Source organism: Simochromis diagramma, unplaced genomic scaffold, assembly GCF_900408965.1.
Source record: "Simochromis diagramma unplaced genomic scaffold, fSimDia1.1 OVJJ01000753.1, whole genome shotgun sequence".
In the NCBI taxonomy this organism is placed as follows: domain Eukaryota; kingdom Metazoa; phylum Chordata; class Actinopteri; order Cichliformes; family Cichlidae; genus Simochromis; species Simochromis diagramma.
Genome location: NW_024387523.1, coordinates 14,320,244 through 14,347,716, shown reverse-complemented (window position 1 = coordinate 14,347,716; position 27,473 = coordinate 14,320,244). Strand labels below are relative to the sequence as shown.

The window sequence follows — 27,473 nt, the reverse complement described above, 5'->3', positions numbered from 1 at the left end:
CCAGCAAAAAGCTATGAATTATTTTGAGCGCAAAATACATTTTCTTTGAAGACTGTCGGGCCATTAGAGCCCTTTTGCTCCCTTTTAAATTGTTTTTATGCTGTGAGTAATGTTAACCTTTGCTTTTGTAGTCATGAAATTCTCTCTGTACCTTTTCCCTTCTGGCACAAGACACAGATGGGCTGGAAAAGCTGGATATAAAGTATAGGAACCATTTGCTGCAAGGAAAGAAAAGGCTGGAGGAAGGAACTGAGGCTTTCACACCGATGTCTACAGATCTCTGTTGCTCAGTACAATAGATAGTTGGCGCATGTAAGAATAAGCCCACACAAACATGATTATGTTTCATATTAAAGCTTTTCCAAGTTTTCCAATGTGTTTTACAGAAAAATGACAAGAAATCATCACAATATACCTATGATGATGTGACTATTTCTTTACATACAGCTATGCTGGTGGCAAACAAATTCTGATAGTGAGTGTACCTATGCATGTTTGTATATGAGCCAAAAGGTCAAAATAAGTGTGTTAAGTTTTATTGGATAAGGATTATAAAGGAATGGATGATTATTTTGAGTTGTAACTTTAAAATGAGCTTAGCGTGTGACACCTTAGTGTCTGGGACAAAGCCTAAACTGATTTTATAGTGAATGTCTTCTTTGCAAAGTGGCAAAACAAATATTTAGACTCCTTAGCTATCCAAAGTACATGCACATATTATCAGGGCCTTGTGCTCCATCCTATGCCTTATGCATCCTATGCATCCTAGGAGTGTGTAATAGATTAATACAAGACAGAGTACCAACAAGAGAACTTTCTCTCTGTAAATGCATAAAATAAAAAATAAAACAAATACAATTTGAAAAAACAAAAAAACAACCCGACCTTCCACGGCCCGCACCACGTGCGCGGTTGATCCTCTTTCACCTTCCTTTGGCACTGCACCGGCGCGTAATCTCCATGGGAACGCCGTCACGCAGGAGGAAGTGAACAGGACCATCTGACAGTGAGCTCGCTTTAGCATGGCAACAAAGGTAAGCAGCTGCTTAGTTTTCCCCACGTCACCTCCCCGTGTTGCTGGCAGGAGCTGTCGCCTTGTCGGTGATGTGTGCCCGGTGCAGGGGGTGTGCGGCCCGAAGCCCTCCGCCTGTCATGACGTTTGCCCGGAGGAGGGCTCGCTAACTGCCGGTTAGCCAGCTAATAGGATGTGCTAGAGTTTAACACTGACCACACGGTAATGACATTGAGACTTAGCTAGTTGGTGAATATTTGGCTAGCAGCATTTTTTATTATAAGCTGAATGAAGTGGTGTTTCCACAGTGATGTAAAATGCAGCAATGATGCTATCGCTTCCTCCACATCTCTTTTTTCCTTTCCTTTTTCTAACTCCACCTTGTTCCTCCCAGGCCTCTTCTCCACCTTACTTAATAAAAAGTCGGTTGTAGTCACCGGTAACCTTGGATAGCATCATGCTACAAGTTGTGGCGTTTCTGTTATGAACGCCCCACCGGGTGCAGAAGTTCCCGCAGAGCGGAGGAAACTTCTAACATGTTTTTTGACACCATCATCATCACCTACAGCTGTGTGTGTAGCTCTTATCTGAGACGGGAGGTACTGACGTTTCTTCTAAAGGTTTCACAAACTTTTTCCAGAGGCTTTAACTAAATGTAGAAACCTATAGACAACATATATAATTCATTCCCTTTAAACAGGGGTGTCAAACATAAGGTCCAGAGGCCAGAATCAGCCCGGCAAAGACTCCAATCTGGCCCACTAGACAGCTTTGGCAAATCAGAAGAAAGGCACAGATTTTGGACTTTTATTTGTATTTTATTAAGTTTTGCTGCTTCTCTTACTTATGAAAACTTTACCTCTGGATAATCATACTACACCACCGTACATAAGTAATAGATATAGAATTAAATGACAGAAAATTGCCTGTTTTTTTTTACTGTAGATTTATTTATTTTACAATCGTCTACACTAAAAACCAGTCTATAGTTTATATCACTTTTCATTTTTCTGTAATTTTACAAATTCAGTTGTTACAATTTAAGTCACGCTGACACATTTCTTTCATTTCTCACAGCAGTATTTCTTTATCCCCTAGAAAAACTAAGAAATACTGTTGAAATGAAGTATTTTTCTTATATTAAGACTTCACAGCTAAATGTGTAATTAAACTTCTTTACACTGAGTGAAAGGGGAGTTTCACTGCTCCGGCCCACTTAAGATCAAAGTGGCCCACCATGTAAAATGAGTTTGACATCCTTGCCCTAAGAAATATTGTCTAAAACAATAAAAATAACATAAAAAGCTAATTAAGAAACCTTGACTGTACAATATGTGATCACAGGTATGTGATTAAAAGCATTCCAGTGTGTAAGAGGTGGTTGCAGACAGACAAAGCTTTGTTTACAAGCCAGTAGCCAAAAAGAAAAAAAACATTGTTCTACAATGTGACTCACCAGATGATGATATAGGTTTGGTATGGCTATTCACAAAACATTCTCTCATCATTTTGCAGGCAGTTCTGCCTAGGAGGGCCGACCCCACTGAGTTGAAAGCCATTTTTGAAAAGGTGGGATTTGACTTATATATTTTGTTCTCTTTTTTGAGTTTGCCTAGTTTCAAAGAAGGTTTTCTCCCATCTTTCGATTTAGGTTTCTTTTCTTTTTTTTATGAATTTCTAAAGCTCAGCCTTGTGTCTTTTTTAAAAATCTTTTTATAAAAAATGTTCTGTTTTACAGTATGCCAGCATCAAGAAGAATGAGGAATACTTCATGTCGGCGCAGGACTTCGTGAGCCGTTTCCTCCATGCTCACACGGACATTCTGCTGACCAATGAGGCCACAAATCTGCTGGCTGGAGTGGTGGACCAGAAGAAAGATGGGTCAGTGTACCATTTATCTTTTAGGCAATGAAAATTTCACATATGTAGGTTTTTGTAGACAATTCTAGGAGGGTAGATATTTTTGTGGATATTTTTATCTTGCTTAAGGGCTCTAAACCAGAGATTACATGATGGGCCACATACACTCTACTTTGATCTTAGAAGTCACCAGAAGTTTAACTACACATTTGACTGAGATGTTTCAATATAAGAAAAAGATGTCATTTCAATTTCATTTATAGGAGAAGCAGCAAAGCCTATTAAAATACAAATAAAAGTCCAAAATGTATGCCCTTCTTATTTGCCAAATCTATCTAGTGGGCCAGTGGGCCAGACTGGAGTCTTTGCCAGGTTGATTCTGGCTTCTGGACCTTATGTTTGACACCCTGGGTCAGCACACCTGAATCACATGATTAGTTCATTACCAGGCCTCTGGAGAACTTCAAGACATGTTGAGGAGGTAATTTATCCATTTAAATCAGCTGTGATGGATCAAGGACACATCTAAAACCTGCAGGGACACCGGCCCTCGTGGACTGGGATTGGGGACCTTTTTGGTGTAGCTAGTTTTGATGATAGCAAAAATAGGAAGTCTGTTTTCTCTTGAATATATTAGAACTAAATATCACTTTCCTCGTGGTGTTCAAAGCATGGAAGAACTACTTTTATTCTGCTTAACCACAACATGTCATCGATATCACTCTGTAGAATAACAGTGGATTAATACCTCTGTGTTAAGTTTATGCCATAGGTACGTCATGACCACAAACTTTTCTAAAGCCCTACATGCACAACCTTAGAAATGTAGCTACACGTCATGCTAATGCAGGTGGCCTGTTTGGTACCATTGATTCCTCCTGTGCATTTCCAGCTCCTCTTACTGCCATGTTTTGAACTAGCTGGAAGAGAATGGATGAAACTGAAGTGAGAAACTCCTCACGAAATAGTGTGTTGGCAACTGCGTTGACCACTTGCGTAGGCTGTGTTGTAGGTGTTGCATAGATTCAACACAGAAGCCTAAATCAGACATTGGCTAGATGCACGTTTGTTTTGGTTGGTGGATCAAGACTGGAGAAAGAAAATAGTTCTTGCTCACAGCAAAGTTTTGCATTTTTTTGATCAACCTGGTTATTATTTCGGGAAAAGAGACATTGCTGCTGCATGTTTTTAATGATTTCATTTGATTTATTCGTTTATTTTGCATGTGCCATTTAGGTTCATTATATTTAATCCCACAACTAAACAGACTAGATAGATGAATTGCCCTTCAGGCTGCAGGAAAATATGTGCATTTGATTTCGGGCTGAACTTCCTATTTGAACCACAAATGTATTCAGCCTTATTAATATTAAGCCACCTGCTAGGAGGTAAGCTCATGATAGACTCTTATTAAAGCTATTAGTACATGGATTATGTATCCCTTTGATCTTGTGTGACTAGCCTCCTAGTGTTACTTTGCATTTTATAAACAAACCTATGACTTAATCCTTTGGTGTAAGAAATGCACAGGGGGACGTTCATACATGAATTATATAGCAATGAGACATCAAAACCACCAAGGCCCCTGTCAGGTGTTGGCTTTTTTGTAGATACACCCCTAATTTCACACTTACGCCTCCCCCCTCCCATCCCCATCACCCCTGTTTTTTACATTAATATGTATGTATTTAATGATACATAATGATGGGTAATAAAATGTTAGGGTAAGTCAAAAAAGATTTAAAAAAAAGGCCCACATTGCCATGGTAACCACCTGGGCTTCTACAAAGAGCAAAGTGCACATGGCTGTGTAGTTTCATGTTATTACATCTGCTTTAAGGTGTGTGTGTATATGTGTGTGTGTGTGTGTCTGCACTTACAGAGGACAGTGAGATGTGAGTAGTGGGGGTTTTTGGAATTGGAAAAAGAGAGAGCAACGTGCATGCTCTCTCTCACACACACGCACACACGCACATACACAGAGAGAGAGAAAAAAAATCACACATGCACTGTAATTGCCCATGCTATTCAGGAGCACTCAGTTGCATTGTGCGGCTTTGGAGCAGGATAAATGGTGGCCGTGGCATCAGGGTAAATCTATTAGGAACCCATGGCCCAGGCTTTGTATCTAAACCTCATTTTGGTTTTGTGGAAGAGAATGGAAATGATATGGGGGCAAAACAGGAAAAAGAGTCATTTTTAAAAGAAAAAAAAATCTTTTTTTTTCTTCCAAATATTGTTTAGACTTAGTTTAGATGCGATTCACTTTCTTTTCGTATAGTCGCTGTACAGGCCTGTGCATTGTGATGTGTTATTTTCTTCCTGAACTTTAACAGACAAACGAGTTGATGAGGCAAAAGAGACCAGATGATTATTCTGCAGACCTCACAAACACAGAAGAAACACAATAAGTAGAGATGCGACAGCCTCGGGGCCGTCGCCTGTAGCATGAAAACAGAATTGCGTCGTTTTTTTGTTTTTTCTTTTTAAGCACTCAGCCGTGCAAAGCTCCAGAAAAGAACAAGGAGCAAGACAAAACAAGCCACTTTAGCGGCTGGATTTTCATCCAGCATGCCTGATCTCATGCAAATACGCTCGCGAACAATACGTTTCGGTCGGTATATGAGGTGCAGCGTATTTGCAGCTAGTGCGCCTGCTGCTGTTTTTGCCAGGTAGGACTCCATTTCAGCAAGATGAGTGTGGGGATAATAGATTTAGCAGGGGGTCGGATGGGAGGTGGCACGCTCGCTTACTTTTGTGTTGTGCGAGAGAAATTTTACTTAGACGCCAATGTGTGTGTGAGTGTGTATCTGAGTGACTCAATGTTTGTGGAATGGGGGGGGGAGCAATGTAAACAGTGAAAATACATTTGTCTGTCTCCCCCTCTGTGACTGTGTAAATCAGGGGATATAGTGACAGTCCTAACAATCTGTTATGTGGAAATCACTTTTCTCCCTCTTATTCTCGCCGTCCCCGTGAGACAGAGAGACAGATAGACAGATAGATAGATAGATCAAGAGAGAGCGAAACAGAAACAGGGCTTTGGAGGGTGGAGATGCCTCAATTTCCAGGGACCTGACACACAGGCCTAGAAGACGGTTTAAAGATTTTTCTCTTTCAGTCAACTTATTTATGTCCTCTCTTTTTCTTGTTTGACTTTTCGCACATTCCTCCTATCTGATCATCACTCTCTCTTTGCACTCACATACTACAATGCACTCTGAGCTCCCTCTATTTCATTCGCCTCTTTCCGACTCCCTACCTTTCTATCCATTCCTTCTTCCCCCTGATATTTTGATAGAAGCATCTGTTCAAGTGTGAAAAAAAAACACTTCCACCCATAGACTCTTGGAGGTTTGGAAAAAAAAAAAGAAAAAACTTTGTTAAGGGAGCGTGCTGGGAAAATAGCAGTCTTCCAGAGGCTGCGAGCATTCTGGACTTGGACTGGTGGGTGTCCACTCCTAGAAGCCGAACACATACCGCTCACCTGCGTGTGTGTGTGTGTATGTGGGGTTTTTGGGGTGTGTCTGTGTGCAAGTGTTCTCTAGGTGGGTGGAAGGCTGTCAGTAACAGTGCCAAGATGCCAGGGACAGGGGATTATTGAAGCCCCTCTAGGCCCCTCTCCCCCACCACTATCAACGAAGGAGAGCTGTCTTTCTATCAGCCGGGCCACAGCAACACCATGCATTTATGTTACTTGTAAACAGTATTTCCAAGCCTGGGTTTTTTTGTATATTTGTTGTGTATTTAAATGCCTGCTGAGAGAAGACAGAAGTAAAAGCTGGGTGATGAAGATGAGATAAACATATATATATGGAATATAGTTGTAATGTCAGACAGGCATATCGGAGACAGTTTAAACTGCATTGAATTGGCATCATGACAAAAGTGTCATTCAGCTGTCATCCATAGAAACACATGCAAGCCTTTGTCATGTAATACATCCCATAAATATTGCTGTTTAAAGGATTTAACAAATCCCATGGAGTAAAGTAAGCAAATGAGGAGTATCACATTAGCCCCGTCTTCCGCGGTTCATCCCAGCCTGCAAACATGGATGGGGCAGCCCTGGACACATGCCATAGCAGTTGATGGTTGGTAGATGCTGTTGGTTGATTTGATTATTGAGCGGTCTCGTCAGGGTTTGAGTCTGCATAGCAAAAAATGATGCAACCCTCCCCCCCTTTTTTTTCCCCTCATGGTAATCATTTTGCAGCCGTCATGGCGCTTGCTAATCAACCATCATAAGCTTCATCCCCGGCTGCAGAGTTGTGTGTAAATGCTTATGAGCATGTGGAATGTTTTTCAGTGCGCTTTACAGAGATGCCCCCTGGATCTTGTCTGGACCCCTCCCCACCCCCTCCCACCCCCGTGGTCCAATCCCTTTCTTGATCAACGGCCCTCTCAGTTACACTAATATCCTGATTATCCATGTCTGGGAAAACACAGACGGGATGACCAGCGTGCATGCAAATTGATGCGTGTGAAAAAAACTCCAAAAACACATAGCTGACATTTTCCCTTGTTTCCATCTCAAAACAGCGATTCTCTGTGAGTCTTTGAGGCTGTGCTTGCTTAAATTCCTTTTATTAACCTGCGAGTGTGCTGTGCACGTGTCGCACAGGATCGGCGAGGTGTTGGAGAGTTTGCGAGTATTCCAGCAGTGTGAGCGGCGAGGGTATTAGCCTTGTTTTTAACAGTAGATCCCCGGACTCTGCAGTGAGCTTTTGTGCCCCCTTCCACCTACTTACCATCAGCGGGGACCTGCTCTTAAGAACTACCTGCTTAGTTAATAAAACAATTAGCCTTGCCTTTGAAACAATGACAGCTGATTTCAGTTGCCGCTGAGGAGAAACCGTACGCTCACTTTTATCCCCTCTCCACACTTCCCTTTGTTCTTGAGCGGCTCCCTTTCCAGCACATACACAATGCCTTTCTCGAAATGTATCGATGCTATCTTTCGAAATGTATTTCTGGGTTTTTATTGAAAGCAGGTATTAATCTGTGTCTTTTGTCGCTGCCGCTTTGCCTCGTTGGGTTTTTCACGAATGTTGGAAGGGAGAAAAAGTAGTTTTGAAGACTGCATTCAAAAGACTATAAAGCTTTTATCTAAGCGCTGCATTATGAAAGATCTCTGTGATTCATGTTTAAGAATAAGTTCCTAAAGCACTACTTTCTGTCGATGCCTCCTCCTCCAGTCTTCTATACTGCAGTCTTTTTCTGGTTATAAACCTATACTTTGTGTATATATAAATGCACACAAGCCTGAAACCTAAACTCTAAAGGCCAAACAAACACCTCTAAATTTCATCAGTAACATAATTAATTACAACAACAAGGAAAATGCAATCACTGCCCCCCCTCCTTCCTTGCCACACTCCCCCTCGGAAATTGAAATGGGTTTAATAGATGGATGCTCGGGGACTGCTCATTAACGCTGACCCTTCCTGTAATTATCAGATCCATTTGTGAAATTCATAATGGACTTAGGGCAACTGTGAACCAGGGCCTATATAAAGGCTAGACTGCGTGGTCCAGTTCTCCACAGTGGGACTTTCCTGAGGGGGCTCTCAGTGGGCTCACACATAGGCAGTGTTTTTGTGTTTATTTTTTTGCTTGCTGATGGTACATGTGGACGTGTGTACCTCTATTGAGGCTTCTAGGAAAACAGTGACAAAGAGATGAAGTAATAGGAAAACTAGACTTTCAGCTCGTCTCATAGTGTTGTGGCAAACAAAGTTCACCCTTCATTTTCTCGTTTTTCGCCATGGCTCCTGTTGGCTTTCACATAATGGCCTCATCTTATATTAAATTTATGTTGAATTGACTTATGTCCTTAACTGGCTCCCAAGCCCCTCCACACCTGTCTGCTTGTTTAAAATGGCACACTCTGCATGTGAAACGTCCTATTTTAAGCCTTTTTTGTGTGGTGTAAAGTTGGCCCTCTCAGTGTTAGCTGCCAGCGCAGACCGGGAACACACACTGAGCTTTTAAAAATGTTTTATTTTCTTGCTGTCACACTCGATGATTTTATTACATTACATATGGAATAACAGACTAAAAGGATAAAAGGCTGCTTGAATTACGTGTTGCGCAGATTGATAGCTTGTCCAAGTGTGCTGGTTTGCCACTGTGTGGCAGTAATTATGACGGTGTCTACAGTTTAATGCTGTGTAAAAATCACTTGTTTTTTTTAAATTATTTTATTTAATATTTCATTTCATTAGTGTAATTTACGCTTAAGTCTTTATTATGTATTACATGGCTAATTGAATATGAAAGACTCAATGATCACATGCGTAGCCGATGAAGTATTTATACAGGGAACCTGAAACACAACGTACCACAGTAATGAATCAGCTCAAATGGCAGCATTTAACCGTCTGTTACAGACCTACTTATCCTCTTTCCCTCTGTCCTTCTCTCTCCTAGCTTGATCTCCTTTCAGGAGTTTGTAGCATTTGAATCGGTGCTGTGTGCCCCAGACTCACTTTTCATGGTTGCCTTCCTGCTGTTTGATAAAACGGGCAATGGGATTACCACTTTTGGTAAGTAACTCTGCGTCTGATTTACAAGTTAACCTTTAGCTGTAGTTAAGTTTGCACAGATGCATCTACTGTGCAAATCTGATGTAAATGCCAGACAATCAATTTCCGTACCACAGTTTTTTTATTAAACACATTTTATTTTTATTAAACATAATTCTGATCCTGATTCTGATGCATGTAGTCGATATTGTGATAAACTTTAAAAGTGTATACTGATTCAGTGCTCAAAGTAAAAAGCTCAGAAAGTTATGATCACTTCTGGTACAGACGCGTATTTTGTGCTCATTTTAAACTGTTCCTGTTATGGTATTGATAGTCTTATCATACGTACCGCAGTTTCAATCATGAGAAAAGCATCGTTGTCTTTGTTATATATTGTCAGGTAAGTCATTTGCTCGACACATGTGTTCTTAGTTCAAGTAAAACAAAATATGGAGAGACAAAAAAAGAAACACTGGGAAAACCTTTTCTACTCTTTCTAATGTTGCAGTTTCCTCAGGTTGTGCGTTCGTATCATGTTGAGGATGATACCAGCTCACAAAACTAATCAGGACACCGTCTTAATAGAAGTGACGGTTTATTGAATCGTAGCAATAATGTTATTATGTAAAGTGAGACAAAGTTCAGGTCTGAACACTGAACCTCATTCGCTGACATTTACCAAAGACTTATTCAGGCAGCGCGCTCCTCTTAAATGTGCCCTGAAGAAGTTTTCGTGCAGTCCTCCTTTGTTTATGTGGAGGTGCGGGGAGTGGAGGGTTGGGTGGGGGGGGGAGTCTGACCTCAACTTGTCTGTTCTGTTAGAGCTGCATCCACAAACAAAAATACTGTACGTGGTCTGGTAGCTTATCTGCAGAAATGAGGTTAGGGTCGGCGTTGGAGAGGTTTGGCGGAAACTACGGGATGCAGATGAAGATGGAGGAGGGGGTGGGTGGCTCTGTGTGTGTGTGTGTATGTGTGCATGATTGGCACCATTACTGTGATGCCTGGAAGCTCGTAGGTGAAAAGGGAAGACATTTGTACTCGTTGCTCATTTCACATTTGCCTAATTGATTTAAACAAGTCTAATGCCAGCCTTCTGTAGGTGTGCGAGGTGTTGGCACATTAGGCTTGATTTGAAATGCAGTGCACACATCCCGCTCCCAAACAGGGGAAGAGTAAGTGAATTTCATTTTAATTGTTGCTGTCGACAGGGTGCAAGATCATTGCGGGTGATTATATATGCACATATGTAAATTTTCATATTTAAAAGGATCAATTAGAGTGACGTTGTCTTGGTGGCAATTAAAAGGTCTGCTGTTTTTCTGCGTCTCCCAAAGGTTAATGAATATCCCAAAACTTGCGAGTTATGAGACTTGCGTACGAGTGGAAAATTGTACGAAAAACATAACACACATCGTGCAACGCATAAACACTGGCTGCAGCGTCTGCCACTTGCGTCGGGCGACCGTGTTCACCAAGAAAAGCAAATAACTGGTGGCTGAGATTATAGGCTTGTCAAAGTTGCTTTATTGTGACACATTGCAGATTTTTTCTTCTTTTTTTTTTACTCCTGCTCTCTTTTTCACTATTCATGCCACTCATTTGATTAAACAGCCTCACCAAGCCAGGCACAGAAATAAGAACTCCTTTCTTTTATTACCTATTAAAAGCATTCATAACTGCAGCTCGTGCCGCATTAAAGCCCTGTTTGTTTTCCCCGTGTAATAAATGTCTGTAGTCCGATTTCTGTTTTTTTTTTTTCCAAATTTCATTTAGTTTTTCTGTCAGGCCATTTTTATTTTTTTTTTTATTATTATTCGATAATAACCCGAGCAGTTTTGTGTTAAGTACAAGGGCGGCGCATTGCTCAGAATTTGTAGCACGTAAAAAATATAAATGCATAATTTGCTGGAAAGTCGACTTCATAAAAACTGCAACGTAGCATAGCGTATAAATGCAGTTGTAGCTCCGCCAGAAAGACAAAAAAACAGAAGAAGAAGAAGAAGAAAGGTGGGGAGGGAAAAAAAGACTTAAAGAGGTCTGAGTGTTGACAGGTCTATAAAAGCTGATAATATAAACGTCACACTCGGGAGCGGCCTGTCCTTTACAGAATTAAAGGCTGTATATTTATTGCCTCATTAAAGTGTAAAGAAACACACACATACACACACACACAAGCTGTCTTCCTTCAGAAGGTAATGCTGGGCTGAAGTAAATATTACCTTTCTTTTCTCTCCCTCTCTCTCACTCACTCACTCTCTATTTCCCTCCCTTTCTGTAAAAAAAAGAAAAAAGGAAAAAAATAGTTTCTTTCCTCCTTTTTCCTTTCTCCACTCCTTCAGCGCAGCCTGTTTGGTAATAAGAAACAGGTCGCTCTATTGGTTTGTTTTTGTTTCTTTAGTAAGGCTGTAATTTAGGACTCATGTTCAGTGTCTCTCCACTCCACTGGCTGCAGAGGCTTAGAGGGTTCAGGCAGAGGAACATAAGTGAGAAGAAAAGCCTTTCCTTCTCAATACAGAGCCTACACAGCTCGAACAAGTTCTGCCATGTGTCATTCACCACTGATTTAGGGGAACTTAAGTCTCAATCAGAGTAGAATTGTATTCGCGAGATTGACGTTGACATTTTGTCAGCAACAATTGCACATTTTTTATTTTATTTCTTTATTTATTTTGGAGGGGGGGAAATCAAATAATTACTAATGTTAACCAGAAGTCAGGAAACACATGCTATTTGTTAAGGCTTGACTCACACGACTTTGCAGCATTCAGATTTGAGGTCTTAATTAGAGCAAACTAAAAACCTGAACAGGAAGAAACCGTGGATGGATTTTTATTTAATGGAGGCCTCATACGACGCACGGCCATTAGCCTTAAAAGTGCGGTGCGATCTGTAATTGTTAAAGGTTCGAGGAAAAGCTGGTTTGCTTTTGCTTTGCCTCGCTGGTTGCTGCATTTTGTTTAAATAGTCTCTGTTTTACAAGAAGTCAATAGGGCAGCAGAGCAAGGTTCATTTACCAAGTTTCTTTAAAAGTCGAAGGCACTTGTGCTTAAGTGCTTCCATGTTATCAAAGTTATTCTAGAGCGAGTCTCGCCTCTTGGCAGCCATACTGAAACTTGTATGGGCAGTTATTTTGTAGAAGTAGAAGAACTACTTTATTGTCATCTGGAACATGCAATAGTTAGCGCACATTAGGTTGAAATTTCTCTGTATTTACTTGACTTTTCTTTCAGTGGACACCAGGACATAACTGCATGTTTACACTCAGCAGTCAGATGTGAAAACTTTGCACAAACGTGCAGTTTTTGCAAATTAAACTTCTACTACCATCTTTGCTATTTCAGACGTCTCCTGTAGCTCTCAGTTTGGGATTCTTGGAGTGCCATGTCTGTTATAATGCCTCCAATATTCTGTTATGTATGAGTGAGAAACTTGAGTGAGAAATTTTTTAACTCCTACATTTATGTGATAGCTTTTGCAGCATTTAGGATTCCACTAGTAAAATATGAGCTGTTAGAAAATGACACCTATTCACAGATGAACCCACACACTATCAACTTCTCCCTTATTTCCCAAGAGGTCACCACAGTGGGTAGATCCACATATTTGTTTTGGCACAGATCTTTGGGCTTGGGGCCGGCACTAGAAATGCACAAAGGGGTGAATTTGTTCACCACTACTCCGTGGAGTTGCTATAGTTACAGATGGACCTAATCAACAGAATATAGTTAGAAGTAACTTTGGCCTGAGCACTTGCAAAGGTTAATTAACAATATACTAATGATGACAAATAGCGTTGTTATTGTAATATCAATGGTCTGCAGGATCAACTTATTGCATCTTGTTAATGGTGGAAATAAATAATATTACAAATAATGTTTTATCTCATTTATTGTCTCCTCTCTAGAGGATGTGAAGCAGGTTTTTGGCCAGACGACCATCCACCAGCACATCCCCTTCAACTGGGACTGTGAGTTTATACGGCTGCACTTTGGCACCAAGAGGAACAAGCAGCTCAGCTACGGAGAGTTCACCCAGTTCCTCCTGGTAGGTTTCATGCCGAGCTCCTGCTCTCTTTGTCTGCTTGGCTGATATGAAATCACATTCTTTATATTGTGTTTTCCCTTTTTTGTCTAACTGTGTTGTTTCCATCAAAGAGTAGGCAATAAATCTGCACCAACTGATTTATGCACATGTACACTTTGTCTTATACTCCTGTCATCATGTAACTGTATTTTTTTGTCAGTGCTTGGACACACTAACACACAGTCACATGTTTTAAGGGTTTTTTTTGTTTTTTTTACTGGTTCTATCCCTCTCCAGCACAGTCCTCCACATTGTCCAGATTAGTCGTTAATGAAACACTGAGGTTATGCTTTTGGGACATTTTCTGCATTTGTTTTCCATTAGCTGACATGCACGTAGCATTACTCCATTCCACCTATTCTGAAGCAGGTAGAGACACATTTCGGCCTCCATATATAGTGTAGTACAGTTGGAATATTTCTAGTGTATTTGTGGCGTGTGAGCCATTTTCCAATATGATGTCTAGACTTAAATCGGGCCTAAGCAGGGGAGAGGTGGTGGAGCTGGTGGGAGAGAGGGAGGGCCTGAGCTGTGCCAAGTTTGCATCCACACTCACCATGTATCTGAATGAGCTTTTTATATTACACTTAACTTGGACCAGATGGCTTAAACACAGCGGGCAGCAGCAGATGGATATTGGGACATTGTTATAAGCGCATAGCAGTGTCTCTGCATAACTACAGTTCCACGTACGGAGTCTGTCCTTATCTCACACTGTCTCTACTGTACTGTATGTGTAAGCATCAGCACGCATGCCTCGTGTTTACTTCAGTGTTTGCGTATTTGCGTATGCTTGTTTTTGCCTGTGTGCGCGCGGGAGTGCAGCTGTGTGGCGTTGCGGCCAGTAGATGCTGTACTTTGCATTGACAGCATGCCCAGTTCTCTCCCAGTCACTCAGTCAGTGGTTTCCAGCTCCTCACAGCAGCAGGCTCGCAGCCAGCCGCACTCATTGCTCAACTATGAAATGCACGTTTCCTGCTCATGCTGTCTGCGTTTGATCATTTTTCATAGCTTTTGATAAATGCCTTAATAAACGACAGAAGAAAGTGAAGTTTGTGTTACAGCTTTTCTGCTGGTCTGCTGATACTTGTAAAAATCCACAGTACATATTTGTCATGTTGGTTTTTAATCATGTTTTTCTTTTTTATTATAACTGTGACTTGTAGTATTAAGCCTCCAGCAATATTTGCTCACTGCGTTATTTGTATGTTGTCAGCTACAGTTATAAATAACAGGATTTCTTGACCCAAAATTCAAATCTGTGCAATTGCATCATACTTTCAGTTTGCTGTTATGTTATAACACACTTATTAATAGAGAGACAGTTAAATTTAATCCCAAAGTACACTGTGCAACTATAAAAGTTCTCAAAGTTGGGAACACCAACCCACACATTATATTGTGTATTTCTCTAATTCCCTAACATCCATTCCCACCCACCCTTGTCCCCCCCCCCCCCCCCCCCCCCCCCACCAAAAAAAAAAAAAAATTCTCATCCTTTATTCCCTCCACCTCTTCCTGCCATACATGCATGTGTTTATTGTGTTTTTCTGCCATTGTAACCACGCCACTGCCAGATGCTCACAAGATGGGATTATCGGGGAAAACGTTTGCACCGCATATTTCTCACAAGGGCTCTCTCTGGCCAATTACTGTCTTGATGGAAGCCAGAGATTCTCACCAATTACATGCATTTTTCCCGTCTCACACATGGACGCCGGCCAAGGCTCAGCTCGCACTGTCAGCGTGCTGTTGTCCCTGGCAGCGGTATTGCCGATGTCCAGAGAAGTGGCACATAGTAGCTCATATTATAAATTCTGGCAAGTAAAGGGCTTGAATTACGTGAAGGGGACACCACATGTCCCACTTCTTTCCTAAGCACTCAAAAAGTGAATTGTTGGCATTACTCAGATTTTTAAAAGCCCCAATTATATGTTTGACTCGACCAAGAATCAGTGGGCAGCCCTTAACATCACTGGCACATGTTTAAATGGACCGTTGTGCTTCTTCCTCCGATAACTTTGATAACTTTACAGTTTTTGGTGCCGTTTAGAAGCTTGCTTGGGGAATGAGAGAGGACCAATCCCACTCTGCTCATTTCTATTGTTTAACTTTTGAAAAAGGAATCCCAGCCATTAAAAACAAACAGAGGTGGGTTGTCATATGTTTTTATTCTTGTCCAAGGGCAATTAAAGCTACTAGGAATGCCTTGACAGTCTCTCCCTGGGTGTCTTAAGCCCCTAGCTTTATGTCTCCTGCCTCCCTCGCTCCCCTCCCAAATAAAAACCACGTCCCAGAAACACTCGCACAGTTACAAGTTAAGATTTTAGGAGGCCGAGACTATAAACTTCTCCATTGCCTGCACCGCAGTTGTTTGTTGCTCTGTGTGGTTAGCGTGTGGCTTTTCAGACTCAGGACTGAAGAGAAATGGGATCTAATTTTTGTCTTCTTCTTCTTTCATGTACAGATGGACACAAATGCACAGATCAGTGTTTCCTGCGATGTTAAGAGACACACAGTCATGCTTGCAAAACGAAACGCTTCTCCCGTTTGTTTTTTTGTTTTGTTTTTGTTTTGATTGTAGATATTCAGCTCCCCTCCCCCTCCCCAAATCTTTTTCTCTTCCCAGTTTATGTCTTACCAAAGTGTTTTGACCTACTCACAACCGACCAAAGAAGTGAGTCACGACACTCAGGATGCTGACACTAAAATATCTCACCTTATTTACTTTGGAAGTGTTTACATGCGTCAATCGCTCTTCATTTCCTTGCTTTCCACTCACTTATGCACTCTCCAGAGCCCCTGCTGTGCTCATAGGTGATACTGACACATGCCTGCTACATTTACTGCTTTTTTTTTTCTTCTTCTTCCTCCTCTTCTTCTTCTTTTTTTTTTTTTTTTTTTTTGCAAATGTAGCTCTTTTGTTGCAATGTCTATTCTTACTCCCCTCCGGTCTCCACTCAGCTTTGTGTAAATGTCACTCTTCCCCAGTCGTTTCTCTCGGGCGCCTCGATTTTAGAGTTCGATCGGTTATGCTGTCAGCGAAATATCACTCAAAAATTCAACACAACAATAAGTCATAGTCTCATAGGTTTTTGTGTTGTGGTTATACCTTTTTTAAAGAGTTCTCTTAACAACAATAACATCTGAATCAATCAGCTGAATAACGTGCATGTTCAAGATTTAGTCAGCCTCCATATGTTTTGTCCAACGTGACTTTAAAAAAATGATATTCATTTATTTAAATCTTAATTTTTACTTTCTTGCTGTACAAATATTGTTAGCCAGTCCTAATACTTTAAGAAATGTAATTCAAAAATCTTTCTTAATTTTATAATATTCAAGTAAACATCAAGAAAATTTATTTGACACTTCAGTTTGATTGTTTCTTTACATATAGGTAGCTCTGCAGCTGAAACATGTATTTTTATTATTGGTTACTCAGCTGTCTTATTTTTCTCTTAGCAGTTATTATGCATAATATGAACAAAAAGCATGTGTTAGGATCTTGAACATGTTCAGCTTTATTAGAAAACTGACCAGTTTTGTTGAGATGAGACGGTAATTAACCCATACACAGTAAAGTGTTCAGCTTCGTTATTTAACAGTAAATCTATGATTTTTTTTTGTGTATCATTTTTAATATATTTGATAAGCAAAAATACCTTTTGTCTATGAGTAAATAAAACTCCAATTAAAACAAGCTAAAAACTCATTTTAAGACGCTGTTGGTTTTTCTTTTGGCTCTGACTAAAACCTCTTTTTGAGCACCAAAATAACCCCGTGCATTCCCTATATATGCACTTTCCTGAGGTCTTGTAATGTGTCAGAAACCTCATGCACAAAAATACATCAGGCTCATTGTCTTTTTCTTTTTTTTGCCTTCATATGTTTTTTGACCTGAAGGCCTTCATACACCGCAGGTGAGTCAGACGCTCACCAGCTAGCTTTATCTTGCTGTTTTTTTATTGGCCTGAAATCCCCGTCTTTTGCTGATAGATAGAGGAAGCATTGATGTCAGCGGTTTGTTTACAGCCTCTCTCTGTAGACTTGTGGTTGCAGGTACTGATAATGGCTGCTAATTTTCAAAGGCCTTGTGGGATCTGTCCCCACCACAGCCTGCTGTTGTCCCTCTGGACCTATTGTGTGTTTGTGTGTGTGTGCATGAAGAGAGACAAAGTGAGCAGTTGGGCGATTAGCTGTCTTGCCCCAGTGTGTGTTTGTATGTTTCTCCCTCAAGTGGATTTAATGTGGGTTTAGGGAGAGTGTGAAAAGCCCAAGCGGCACCTCACAGTAGGCAAGCCCCTGTGCTGGGGGAGAGGAGACGAGGCTAAAGCCTGGCTAAACACTGGCACTGAGAGCAGTGATGGAGGGGGTGGGGGGCAGATGGCACTGTGGGGGCCCATGAAAGCAAATGGTGTGTCATTATGCACAAGTGTTTATGTGGATTTTTAATTTATAAAGGCAACTCAAAGAGGTGTCTGACCCACATATGTGCACAATAATATCAATTTAGTGTACGCACTTGCCTCCCCTCCTTCCTCCTCACCTCTCCATTCTGCAGGAGATGCAGCTGGAACACGCGCGACAGGCTTTCATCCAGCGTGACCAAGCCCACAGCGGCTCCATCTCAGCGCTGGACTTCAGGGACATCATGGTTACCATTCGGCCGCACATGCTCACACCCTTCGTAGAGGAATGCCTCGTGGCGGTGGGTTTTTCTTTTTTTCCTTTTTTTTTGGCTCTGTGGTTTTCTCATCTATTTGTTTTACTGTCGTCCACAAGAGCCACAAAGTCAGGTTGGTTAAAAATAGCAAGTCACTGGTGTCTCTTGGAAACTATCCTCAGTCATGATATGTTAAAACAATAAAAGGTTGGATGCATCAGGTGTTCCTTAGCACCACCAATTGGAAAAATTAGGCTTTTTTTATCCACCACGGTGCATTTTTTTCTCATTCGTAGATTATTCATGTATGCATATCTTTAAATAAGTCATTCTAAATGTCGTGATAAATTCCAAATGTGCAATGATGCACACTTTGGATGCAGAAGCATGCACGGTATTGTCAGCTCATATGCACTATATGATGATTTGGTTGCTGAAGTCAGCAAGCAAGCCAAAGCAGCCTGTCATTACTGTATTCTCCATAAAAGAGGTAAAGTCAAGATTCTTTTCTTCTATCTCACCACTTATTTCTTGTGCTTTTTTTCCTTCTCTCTTTTCTCACAGCCCCACAAACCAAACACTGTGGCTTTCTCTTTTCCTCTTCTGGCCACCTCTCATTCTTCTTCCCCTTTACCTTTTTCCCCCCTGCTACCTCTCATCTGTCCCTTGCTCTCTTTCTCTCTTCCTCCCTCCTTTCCTTTTTTCTTTCCTCTCTCTCAGCCGCCCCTCTATCTCTCCCTTCCCCCCTCCCTCCCTTCCCCGTGTCTCTCTCTCTCCCTCCCAACATGTCATTAAGTCTAACCTCTCTGGCAGTGTCAAAGCCAAGCAGGAGAGCTGAATGGGGAAGATAGAGATAGATGGAGACTGGAGCTTTACAGTCCATCATCTCTGCCTGTGCGCGCGCGCGTGTGTGTTTGTGCGCCTGTGCGGGCTCTCTGTTTGTTTTGAACTCTGAGATGTTTGTCTTTTTTTTGCCTCTTGTCTTTTCTTTCTGCGTGTTAGTGTTTTCGTTGCGCGCGTGTGCGTCTTGTGTCTGCGTCCATGTCTTGCCCCATTTCATAAACACCTTGTAGACTCTGTCATTTTCTCTGCTGTGTTTACCTCACCGACCAGACATCTTGGTGTGCTGTTAGTAAACTCTCATGCACGCGCGCTCCCACACGTACACACACACACACACACATACGCACACATGTATCACAAAACCTCATAAACACTGCAGACACATTAAAGGCGGTATCATGGCAGAGCATAGGCAGTGAGACGGCAACCTTTAATTCACTCACCAAACATGGTAATTGATTAGCGCCTCACTCTTTTTCACCAAAATACCATTCTCCTCTCTCCACTGTGGGAAGATCCATGTCTGTACACTCACAGATATGAACAGATGGAAAAGTGTCTCCCTTGTTAGAGCAGTTTCACCTAAGCCAGAGCTTCCCTCCCTTGTTGCGACCACGTTGAGCAGCAGGCGACCTCTCTGAATGCGTCTGTAAAGCAAACAGTGCCATCTAGTGAACGGAAGCTCAACATTTTCTCCTCACTTAACCCTTCAGGCCAGCACAGTCGCAGTGATCTTCTAACTCAACAGTACCCCACAGTAGTCGTACTTGAACGCATATATTTTTTTAAACATACAGCATTTAGAGCTGCTCCTCTAAGCCTCTGAGAGCCTCATTTAATAAAGATGGGATCGTGGTTCGCGTAAAAGAGGCTGTGGGCAGCCTGGAATGTCCTCTAGAGCCCGGCATCTATTTTTAATCTGTTACCTTTTTTTTTTTCTATTTTCTTTTCTTTTACCACTTCCTCCATCTCATAAAGAAAGTTAATTAAACTCCCTTAGAGTGCGCATCATGTGATGGAAAAAGTAGCGGGTGAAACAAGTTTGCTTCTCCCTGTGGAGAAATGCTAGAGAGGAACGCGGCTAATTAGCCACCATGTTTTACGCTGTGTGTATTTTCATAACAGTAACATCCAGATGCACGGCTGTGTTGAAGTTTATTTTTCTTATTTGGTTGCTTGTTAAAGTACCCCTCTTCTTTCTTGCCCAGGTTGCAGGGGGTAGCACGTCTCATCAGGTCAGCTTCTCCTACTTCAACGGCTTCAACTCACTGCTCAACAATATGGAGCTGATTAGAAAGATCTACAGCACTCTGGCTGGCCACCGCCGAGATGTGGAAGTCACTAAAGGTACCCGGGGAGAACTTCCCACTCCCCTCCCTGTATATATATAACACATACCTATTATAACTGAGATGGCAAAAAAAGCAGATTCACATTTATGTAATACAGACCACAGTCACAAAACAAATGTAAGTATGCACCACATGCACAGTAATGTGCTTTCCAGATAGGTATGTCTATGTGCGTTGTACAGGGCTTGGAGACTTGTTTTTGTTTGGGTTACTTCCTTCCCAGTGGCATTTAAATGGGCATGCTGGATTCAACCCAGCACACGTACTGCATGCCCACAGTCCCTGATGGTGCCTGTCTTGTCTATTACATATCCTGGCAGTGATCTGAGGAACACAGGAAAAACTTCATTTCATTTGAAAAACAAAGAATAAAAGTGGGTAAAATTCTGCTCCTTGCTTTTGAGTCTGTGTTGTTTAACCCTGTAGATCCAGCGTCATTTATATGCTTAATACTAACTCCACAGTCTACATTACTGTAAAGCAAATATGCAAAGCTACAGCATAATGAAAAAAGACGCTTTTCTTTATTGAAAAAAAACATACTGTTGTATTTCTCATAACTTATTTTATATGTATCTTTCTGTCTCCATTAGTTAGTTCCTTTAAATCTCTCTCCCTTGTTTGCCCCACTTGCTGTCTCTCATTCCTTTCTTCAGTACTTGGCAGGGCTAATGGCTTTCAGTGTCTTTCTCCCTTTTGCCATCTTTTTCTTTTTGACTCCCTCTTGAGCTCTAGTTGTCTTTAAGAAACCATTCTGACCTCTCTCCACATGGCTCCAGGCCACTAACGGAGCCTTATGATGCTATCTGAAGCCTTATCAGGGGTGTGGACTGTACCCGACCCAGACCAAAAGCCCGTACACTCTACAAACTGTTCCCACCAAGGGTACACGAAGGCCTGGGCTTGGCTCGACCCAGGGTGGCCCGCAGCCAGCCAGGCCTTCACGGCCACCGCCTATCTACTCTCCACTCCCGAAGTCATTAAGGCCTCCTTGGGGACTGCGAAATGCTCAGCTCCACACAAATAGCGCACACACATCTGCATGTATCAAGACTGTGTACATGTTGCAACACATGCTTCTCTAGCATTTCTCACATAACGCTCAAGCATTAAAATGCATTAACACAGCCAAGCATGCACACATGTGTAATAATCCTGATTGATTCCTGATGTGCAACAAGGCCACTGTTTTGCAGAGACACTATTACAGTGCTCACAAAGCTGTACGCGTATATTTGGGCGTATGCACACAGGGGACCTATATAGGAGATGCACTTTTTTGGGCTAGCAGTGCACTGCCACAGAACAAGTCACGACTGTGTACCTTTAGGCCCTTTCAGACATACGCTCCTTTTCATTAATGTGATGGCATCATGTTGGCTTTTTTTAAAACCTAGCCTCTTTTTGCATGAAAGTCCAAACTTACAATCCTGCTGGTCCGGCCCGTTAACAGTTGTGTGTGATTTTTAACTTTGCACAAGAATGAGTGCATGCAGGCACATTAACACATTGGCATTCACAAGATTGAGACATCATCGTGTCTCTTCTATTTTTTTGGTCAATGCCCTATGTATTTATAATGCAGGGCTAAAAAGGTTTTTTCATTAGACACCTGCTTTCTGTCTGTCTCACAGTCACATGCTACCCAAACTAATGTCATAGAAGGCTCGAAGCTGCCCGTTCAGGTAAAAATGGCTGAACAGACATTTTCTGCACACAGCAAAATGTCTGAAGTGTTCTCGCTTTGGCACAAACATCTGTCCATGAACATTACAGAGTGCCTTTAGTTTCTGTAGGAGCACACTGACCTCTTCAAAGTCAGCAAGCATAGTTTTACATCCCGAGTTTTTCTCTTGTCCACTTTGCTCTACAGTTTATTTATTAGATGTTGAAATCTTTATCTTTGCTACAATGACAGTCTTTGACAGATCGGATTAACAAGACTTCAAATTTTTTTGACTTTGGTTAGTTTGCTGTGAGTTCATTGCATTCATGTGGCATGAAACGGCAACGTGAGCCACTCATACGGTAAGCTGTTCTTATGTCACAGAGTTACATTTAAGCACAAGGCGCAGCATTAGTAACTTCATTAATTACTTATAATTAATTATACCTGACATGTAAGTCAGGATCTAGCAGCAAATCACTCTGCATACTTGATCTCATACAGATGAATGATGACAGAGAGTAACAGTTTATAAGCTAGTCTTTAATTATTGTCTCATCAGTTTACTAAAGTATGTTTGGATGATGCGACTTCTGTAATTATCAGTGTAATTTTCTTAACACTGATATTCTAATATCAGTGTTAAGAAAATTCCGACCTCTGTCGGCTGGGTGTCTTACACATAACATTATGTAAGTACTTGGGCTTATTGTCATGGGAGTGTTTGAATGAAGCCGTAATAGTAAAAGGGACCTTCTGTCTAAACAGCAGAATAAATCAGTTTAACAGGCCAGTGAAGCCAGCAATGTTACATGTCCTAAGCTGAGGAGAGATGTCTGGCTCTTACTAACAACAGATCTAAAACGTAAATTGTTGCGATCAGATTTTTGACCTTTTTTGTCTGCCACCAATCAGTCCAGACTGAGATGACTCAAAAAATCTTTTGCGCAGACATCCCATGTCCTCATGGTTTGAGACCTGTTTACTATTAAGCTGATTGGCATGAAATTTTATGGAAACACTCGTGGTTCAGATTTAGATAATGACTTAGGTGTTCCCCTGACTTTTCCTCAGCGCTATCATTGACATTTGCGTTTGACATTTTTGGTTTTGAGTCAAGTTCACTGTGGATCGCTGTGAGTTTTCAGTGCAAACATTCATCCCTTTAAACTTTAACCACTTTGGTGATTCCATGACTTTTATTTTTCCCTCGGTGGTAACTATCAGATGTGACCACGCTGACATGATAAACTCAGACGGTGAGCGTGACGAACAAACCTGCTTTGTGATGCTTTGTAATTTTGAAAATGTTAGCACGCTGACGCTACCATTAAAAAGCAGCGTCGTGCCTATTTATGGCATCCAAGATTATCTTAGCAAGGGATAGTAGGAGTTTTTCTGTAAATATCAAGCAGTAATATAAAGTTGGTAAATGCTTTTCTAGGGTTTTCACCATCTACTTCCCAGCATTGTTCTTTTTTCCCCCCCCTAAATTATTTATTCTTGTGTAACTATTCTGCCTCACATGCTTGTTGGCATTACCTGCTTTTACTCATAGATGTGTGTGTATGTGATAGAGAAAGAGGGGGGGGGGGGGGAAGAGAGAGCATGCCTCGGGGGTAAGCTGAGCCTCTGTGGGGTGAATGGCTCCAGTGTAGGACGACTTTGTCACAACCCCAGCCTGCTGCTCTTTGAATAAAGCAGGTCAAACAATGGTGACTCCTCCACTGTAAGCCTGCCTACAGTCAACCTGTTCCTTTTTCATTTAACAATAGAGCAGGTCTTAAGTTACGACATGCTAAAGCTGCCTCAAAGAGGTCTTAAAGTCATAACTCTCCATGGCCGTATTTCTTTATTTTAATTTCTTCAGCGTGCTTTGACACATTGTACTCTTAACTCACAACCAACTCGCAGAGGGAAGCTGCCGTGAGTGACAGAAGTTGAAGGAAAAATCCATCATATGGAGCCATAACATTAACGCAGCCACTGACAATAACTCGGATAACTCCAACTCCTCGTCAGGGAGACGAGGAGTTCGAGGACCCACTTTATTTTTGGTGTATGTGTTCTGTAGTGACAAGAGCAACAAAGGGATAATGCACTGCAGCAAAGTCCAATGTTTATCGTTTAACAACACATCCATTTCAGCCTTTTATTTAAAAGAAACAACTATCAAATTCTGCTGTGAGATGTGATGTCTGTGTTGCCTTGAGTCATTCAGTCCAATCTCTTTCGGCACTGATAATATCTTAGTGGTTAAAATATTGGTCTAACATGTGAAAGAGTCCTGGTCTGAGACTGGGAGGAGACAAAAGCCTGTGAGGGTTGCACCTTGAAGGGTATATCTGGTATAACAATCTGGTGAAAGAAACTTTCATTATCTATGATATTTGTCAGCCAGAAAAATAACAAATTGCTACATTCACACTATAAACACTTTGTGACTGCTACACCACATCATTGCACTGCTAAAAGAACAAGTAGGTCGTGAGCTTATAGCTCCATGTTTCTACTGAAGATGGCATGCAGCCAGTCACATCCTGAGCAGTGGTGTGAACACAGCATTAAGGGAGAGCTGTTGTCTTAAGAGTAGGGTGGGTGAAGAATCTCTGAACTTGCTTAAAGTAAAGATATTTAGGAGAGCGAAGTGGACAGGCAGATTGGGGTGCTGTCTTCTGTGATGTTGATGTAATGTTGTACACTGAAGGTGAAAGCGGAACCGTGCCTCAAAGCTCCGCTCTTTATTTACCTGTCGATTCACATCTTAAGACTCCTCTGTGATTGTGTCTTTTGAACTGTTATCTCAGATGTTTAGAATTCAGTTAAATTTTATTTCTATAGAGTCAAATTACAGAAACAGTTGCTTCAAGGTGCTTTAGACTGTAAGGTAAAGATCCCGCTAAAATATGAGAGAAACCCCAACAATCAAATAACCACCTATCTGTATACATCACTCTGCATTTAATCATTAGTTATTATTAATCTCTGGCTCTCTTCCACAGCAAATCTTTGTCCTGTCTTCTTCCCCTAACCCCAACCAGTCGCGGCAGATGACCGCCCCTACTCAAGCCTGGTTCTGCTGAAGGTTTCTTTCTGTTAAACGAAAGCACTTCCCACTGTCGCCAAGTTGTTGCTCAAAGGAGGTCTTATGATTGTTGGGGTTTTCTCTGTTTTCTTTGTATAATTGTAGGGTCTTAAGCTTACAATCTAAACTGGCTTGAGGCAATTGTAGTTGTGATTTTATGCTATATAAATAAAATTGAATTGAATTGAGCAACCACTTGGCGACAGTGGGAAGGAAAAACACCCTTTTAACAGGAAGAAACCTCCAGCGAACCTAGCTCAAAGAGGGGAAGCCGTCTAGCCTGATGGCTGTGGCTCAGGAGGTGGATTAGATTGTCTACTAATCAGAAAGTTGGTGGTCTAATCCCCAACTCCCCTAGTCTGCATGTTGAAGTGTCCTTCGGCAAGTTACTGAACCCAGCCTTGTCCCAAATGCATCCATCGGAGTCTGAATGTTAGAAAAAACTGCTTGTTTGTGTGTGTGTGTGAATGAAGCACGAGTGACTGACTAAGAAAGCGCTATATAAGTACAGTCCATTTAACGGCTGGAGGCAAAGTGGAGGGAGACGAGCAGCTCTCCCTCCCTGATTATTTACATTGAAACAAGCCAGTTGTGGGTTCAAGTTTGTGATTACAGTGCTTCCCTTTAGAGTTTGCCAGAAATGCACTACAAAAGTGACACAGTATATTTCCTGGCCAAGGGGACACCATCTTGGCTCTTGACTGTTACATATGACCCGGACAGAGATAGGCAGAGGCTATGTATCAAGTTTTAAATACTTCTACATATATTTAAATATTTTATTAGTGAAAACATGATGGAAAATCTGCCTTTTCCTGCAGAGGAGTTTATCGTGGCAGCTCAAAGGTTCGGCCAGGTGACGCCCATGGAGGTCGACATCCTCTTTCAGCTGGCTGACCTGTCGGAGCCTCGTGGGTAAGATGATCATATGAAAAAGAACTTCTTAATATTAAAAGAAGTTGTATAGAAAGTAAAGTAAAAGTAGAAAATGACATACTTCTTAGGTGGCTGGTGTTCAAACTGAATTATTTTAGATAGACACTACTGGCTTGTGTACTTTCTTTCATGTTTATTTCACAAGAAAGCAGAAAATATTTGGTGATTTTGAGCTGTATTAAACCAGTATAGAAGATGCAATTGAATTAATACTTTTAGCCAGGTTGCCCTCTGCTAAGCTAGTCAAGTACTTGTGCAGTATAAGACTATTCCAATCTTGCCACCCTGAAGGGAAAATTTTGCCCCGGGGTCCATACCTCAGAGAGACGAGCACTCTGTCAAACTTCTCTGCAGTGGATCAAAAGAGTCAGACATGTATCCAGTGCCAGGGAATCTTCTTTCAGTCTGAACCTAAACCAAACTCTCATTTATTCTAAAGAAAAAAAAAGAGGAGCAGTTTCAGTCCCTGTAATCCGTGGCACAAAACAACTGTATATGTCTCACATTCCCCCACTTCCTTTGCATCTGCCTCGCGGCCCGACCAGTACGCTCATAATTTCTAACCCCGGCCTGAGAAACCACCTGATTATTATTTCTGGGCAATGGGATACTTTAATAGCCCAGTAGCTCCACTCCCCTTGATTGGAGATGTGAGAGATAATAGTCCCAATATACAGACGAGATGGGGAGGGGGGGGATTTGGCGTTCCCAGTTCCCTGAGCCTGGGAATTCTGTGACCGTCAAAGAGATGCAATAGAGAGACATGAAAAGATTAAATATCTTTGTTATACTTGGATGAAGTGATAAAGGAAGCATGAGTCATCACTTTCTATTGGTCGGTTATCCAACGCTGTCATGCCAAGCGCAGGTCTGGATTTGTGAATGCCACAATATTTTCATCTGAAACGATGTTGTCTTTAAACTCTGAGTAACTTCAGACCGATGGGTTTGCTTGAGCTCGGTGATACATGGGTGGATTGTTATAATCCTCTGAGAGTTACTTGAACCTTCTCACTCTCTGTCTCTTTCTCTGTCTCCACCAGACGTGTTGGTTTAGCGGACATTGAGAAGATTGCTCCGCTGGAGGAAGGCGCCCTGCCCTACAACTTGGCTGAAGTCCAGAGACAGGTAGAGAATATGAAGACTTGTTGATGTGTTTGGTTTCCTCTTCCACACTGGCAGCTCCTTTCCCTTTTGATACATTCTCTTAGGCTAAATGTGACTGCAAAGATAAAGAAGATTTACAATTTTAGGTTAATGATAGCTCCTGCATGTAAATAATCCACCAAAACAAGCATAGAAGTGAAATGCAGGAGTAACAGATCCAACTAAGTTTAGTCAGGTATAAAAATGGAAAGTTGGCCAGTACTCATCAGTCCTACTCCCTTTCAGTTGTTCCCACCAAGTTTTAAGTAATTTCCCATCATTGAATTGAAC

At 41.6% G+C, this 27,473-nt stretch overlaps 1 protein-coding gene across 3 annotated transcripts in view; it reads left to right on the top strand.

Annotated features, from left to right (window-relative positions):
* Positions 1–939: 939 nt before the first annotated feature.
* Positions 940–27,473, top strand: part of LOC120726709 (calcium-binding mitochondrial carrier protein Aralar2) — a 53,547-nt gene continuing 27,013 nt past the window's right edge. Inside the window, exons 1-9 of one of the 3 annotated variants that reach the window (XM_040020515.1) lie at positions 940–1,034; positions 2,528–2,581; positions 2,751–2,893; positions 9,305–9,420; positions 13,310–13,449; positions 18,053–18,199; positions 20,206–20,344; positions 25,922–26,015; positions 27,080–27,164. In XM_040020515.1, the coding sequence (XP_039876449.1) occupies positions 1,023–1,034; positions 2,528–2,581; positions 2,751–2,893; positions 9,305–9,420; positions 13,310–13,449; positions 18,053–18,199; positions 20,206–20,344; positions 25,922–26,015; positions 27,080–27,164 (930 nt within the window). In that variant the 5' untranslated portion in view covers positions 940–1,022. The other 2 variants (XM_040020516.1, XM_040020517.1) reach the window with 2 other exon arrangements.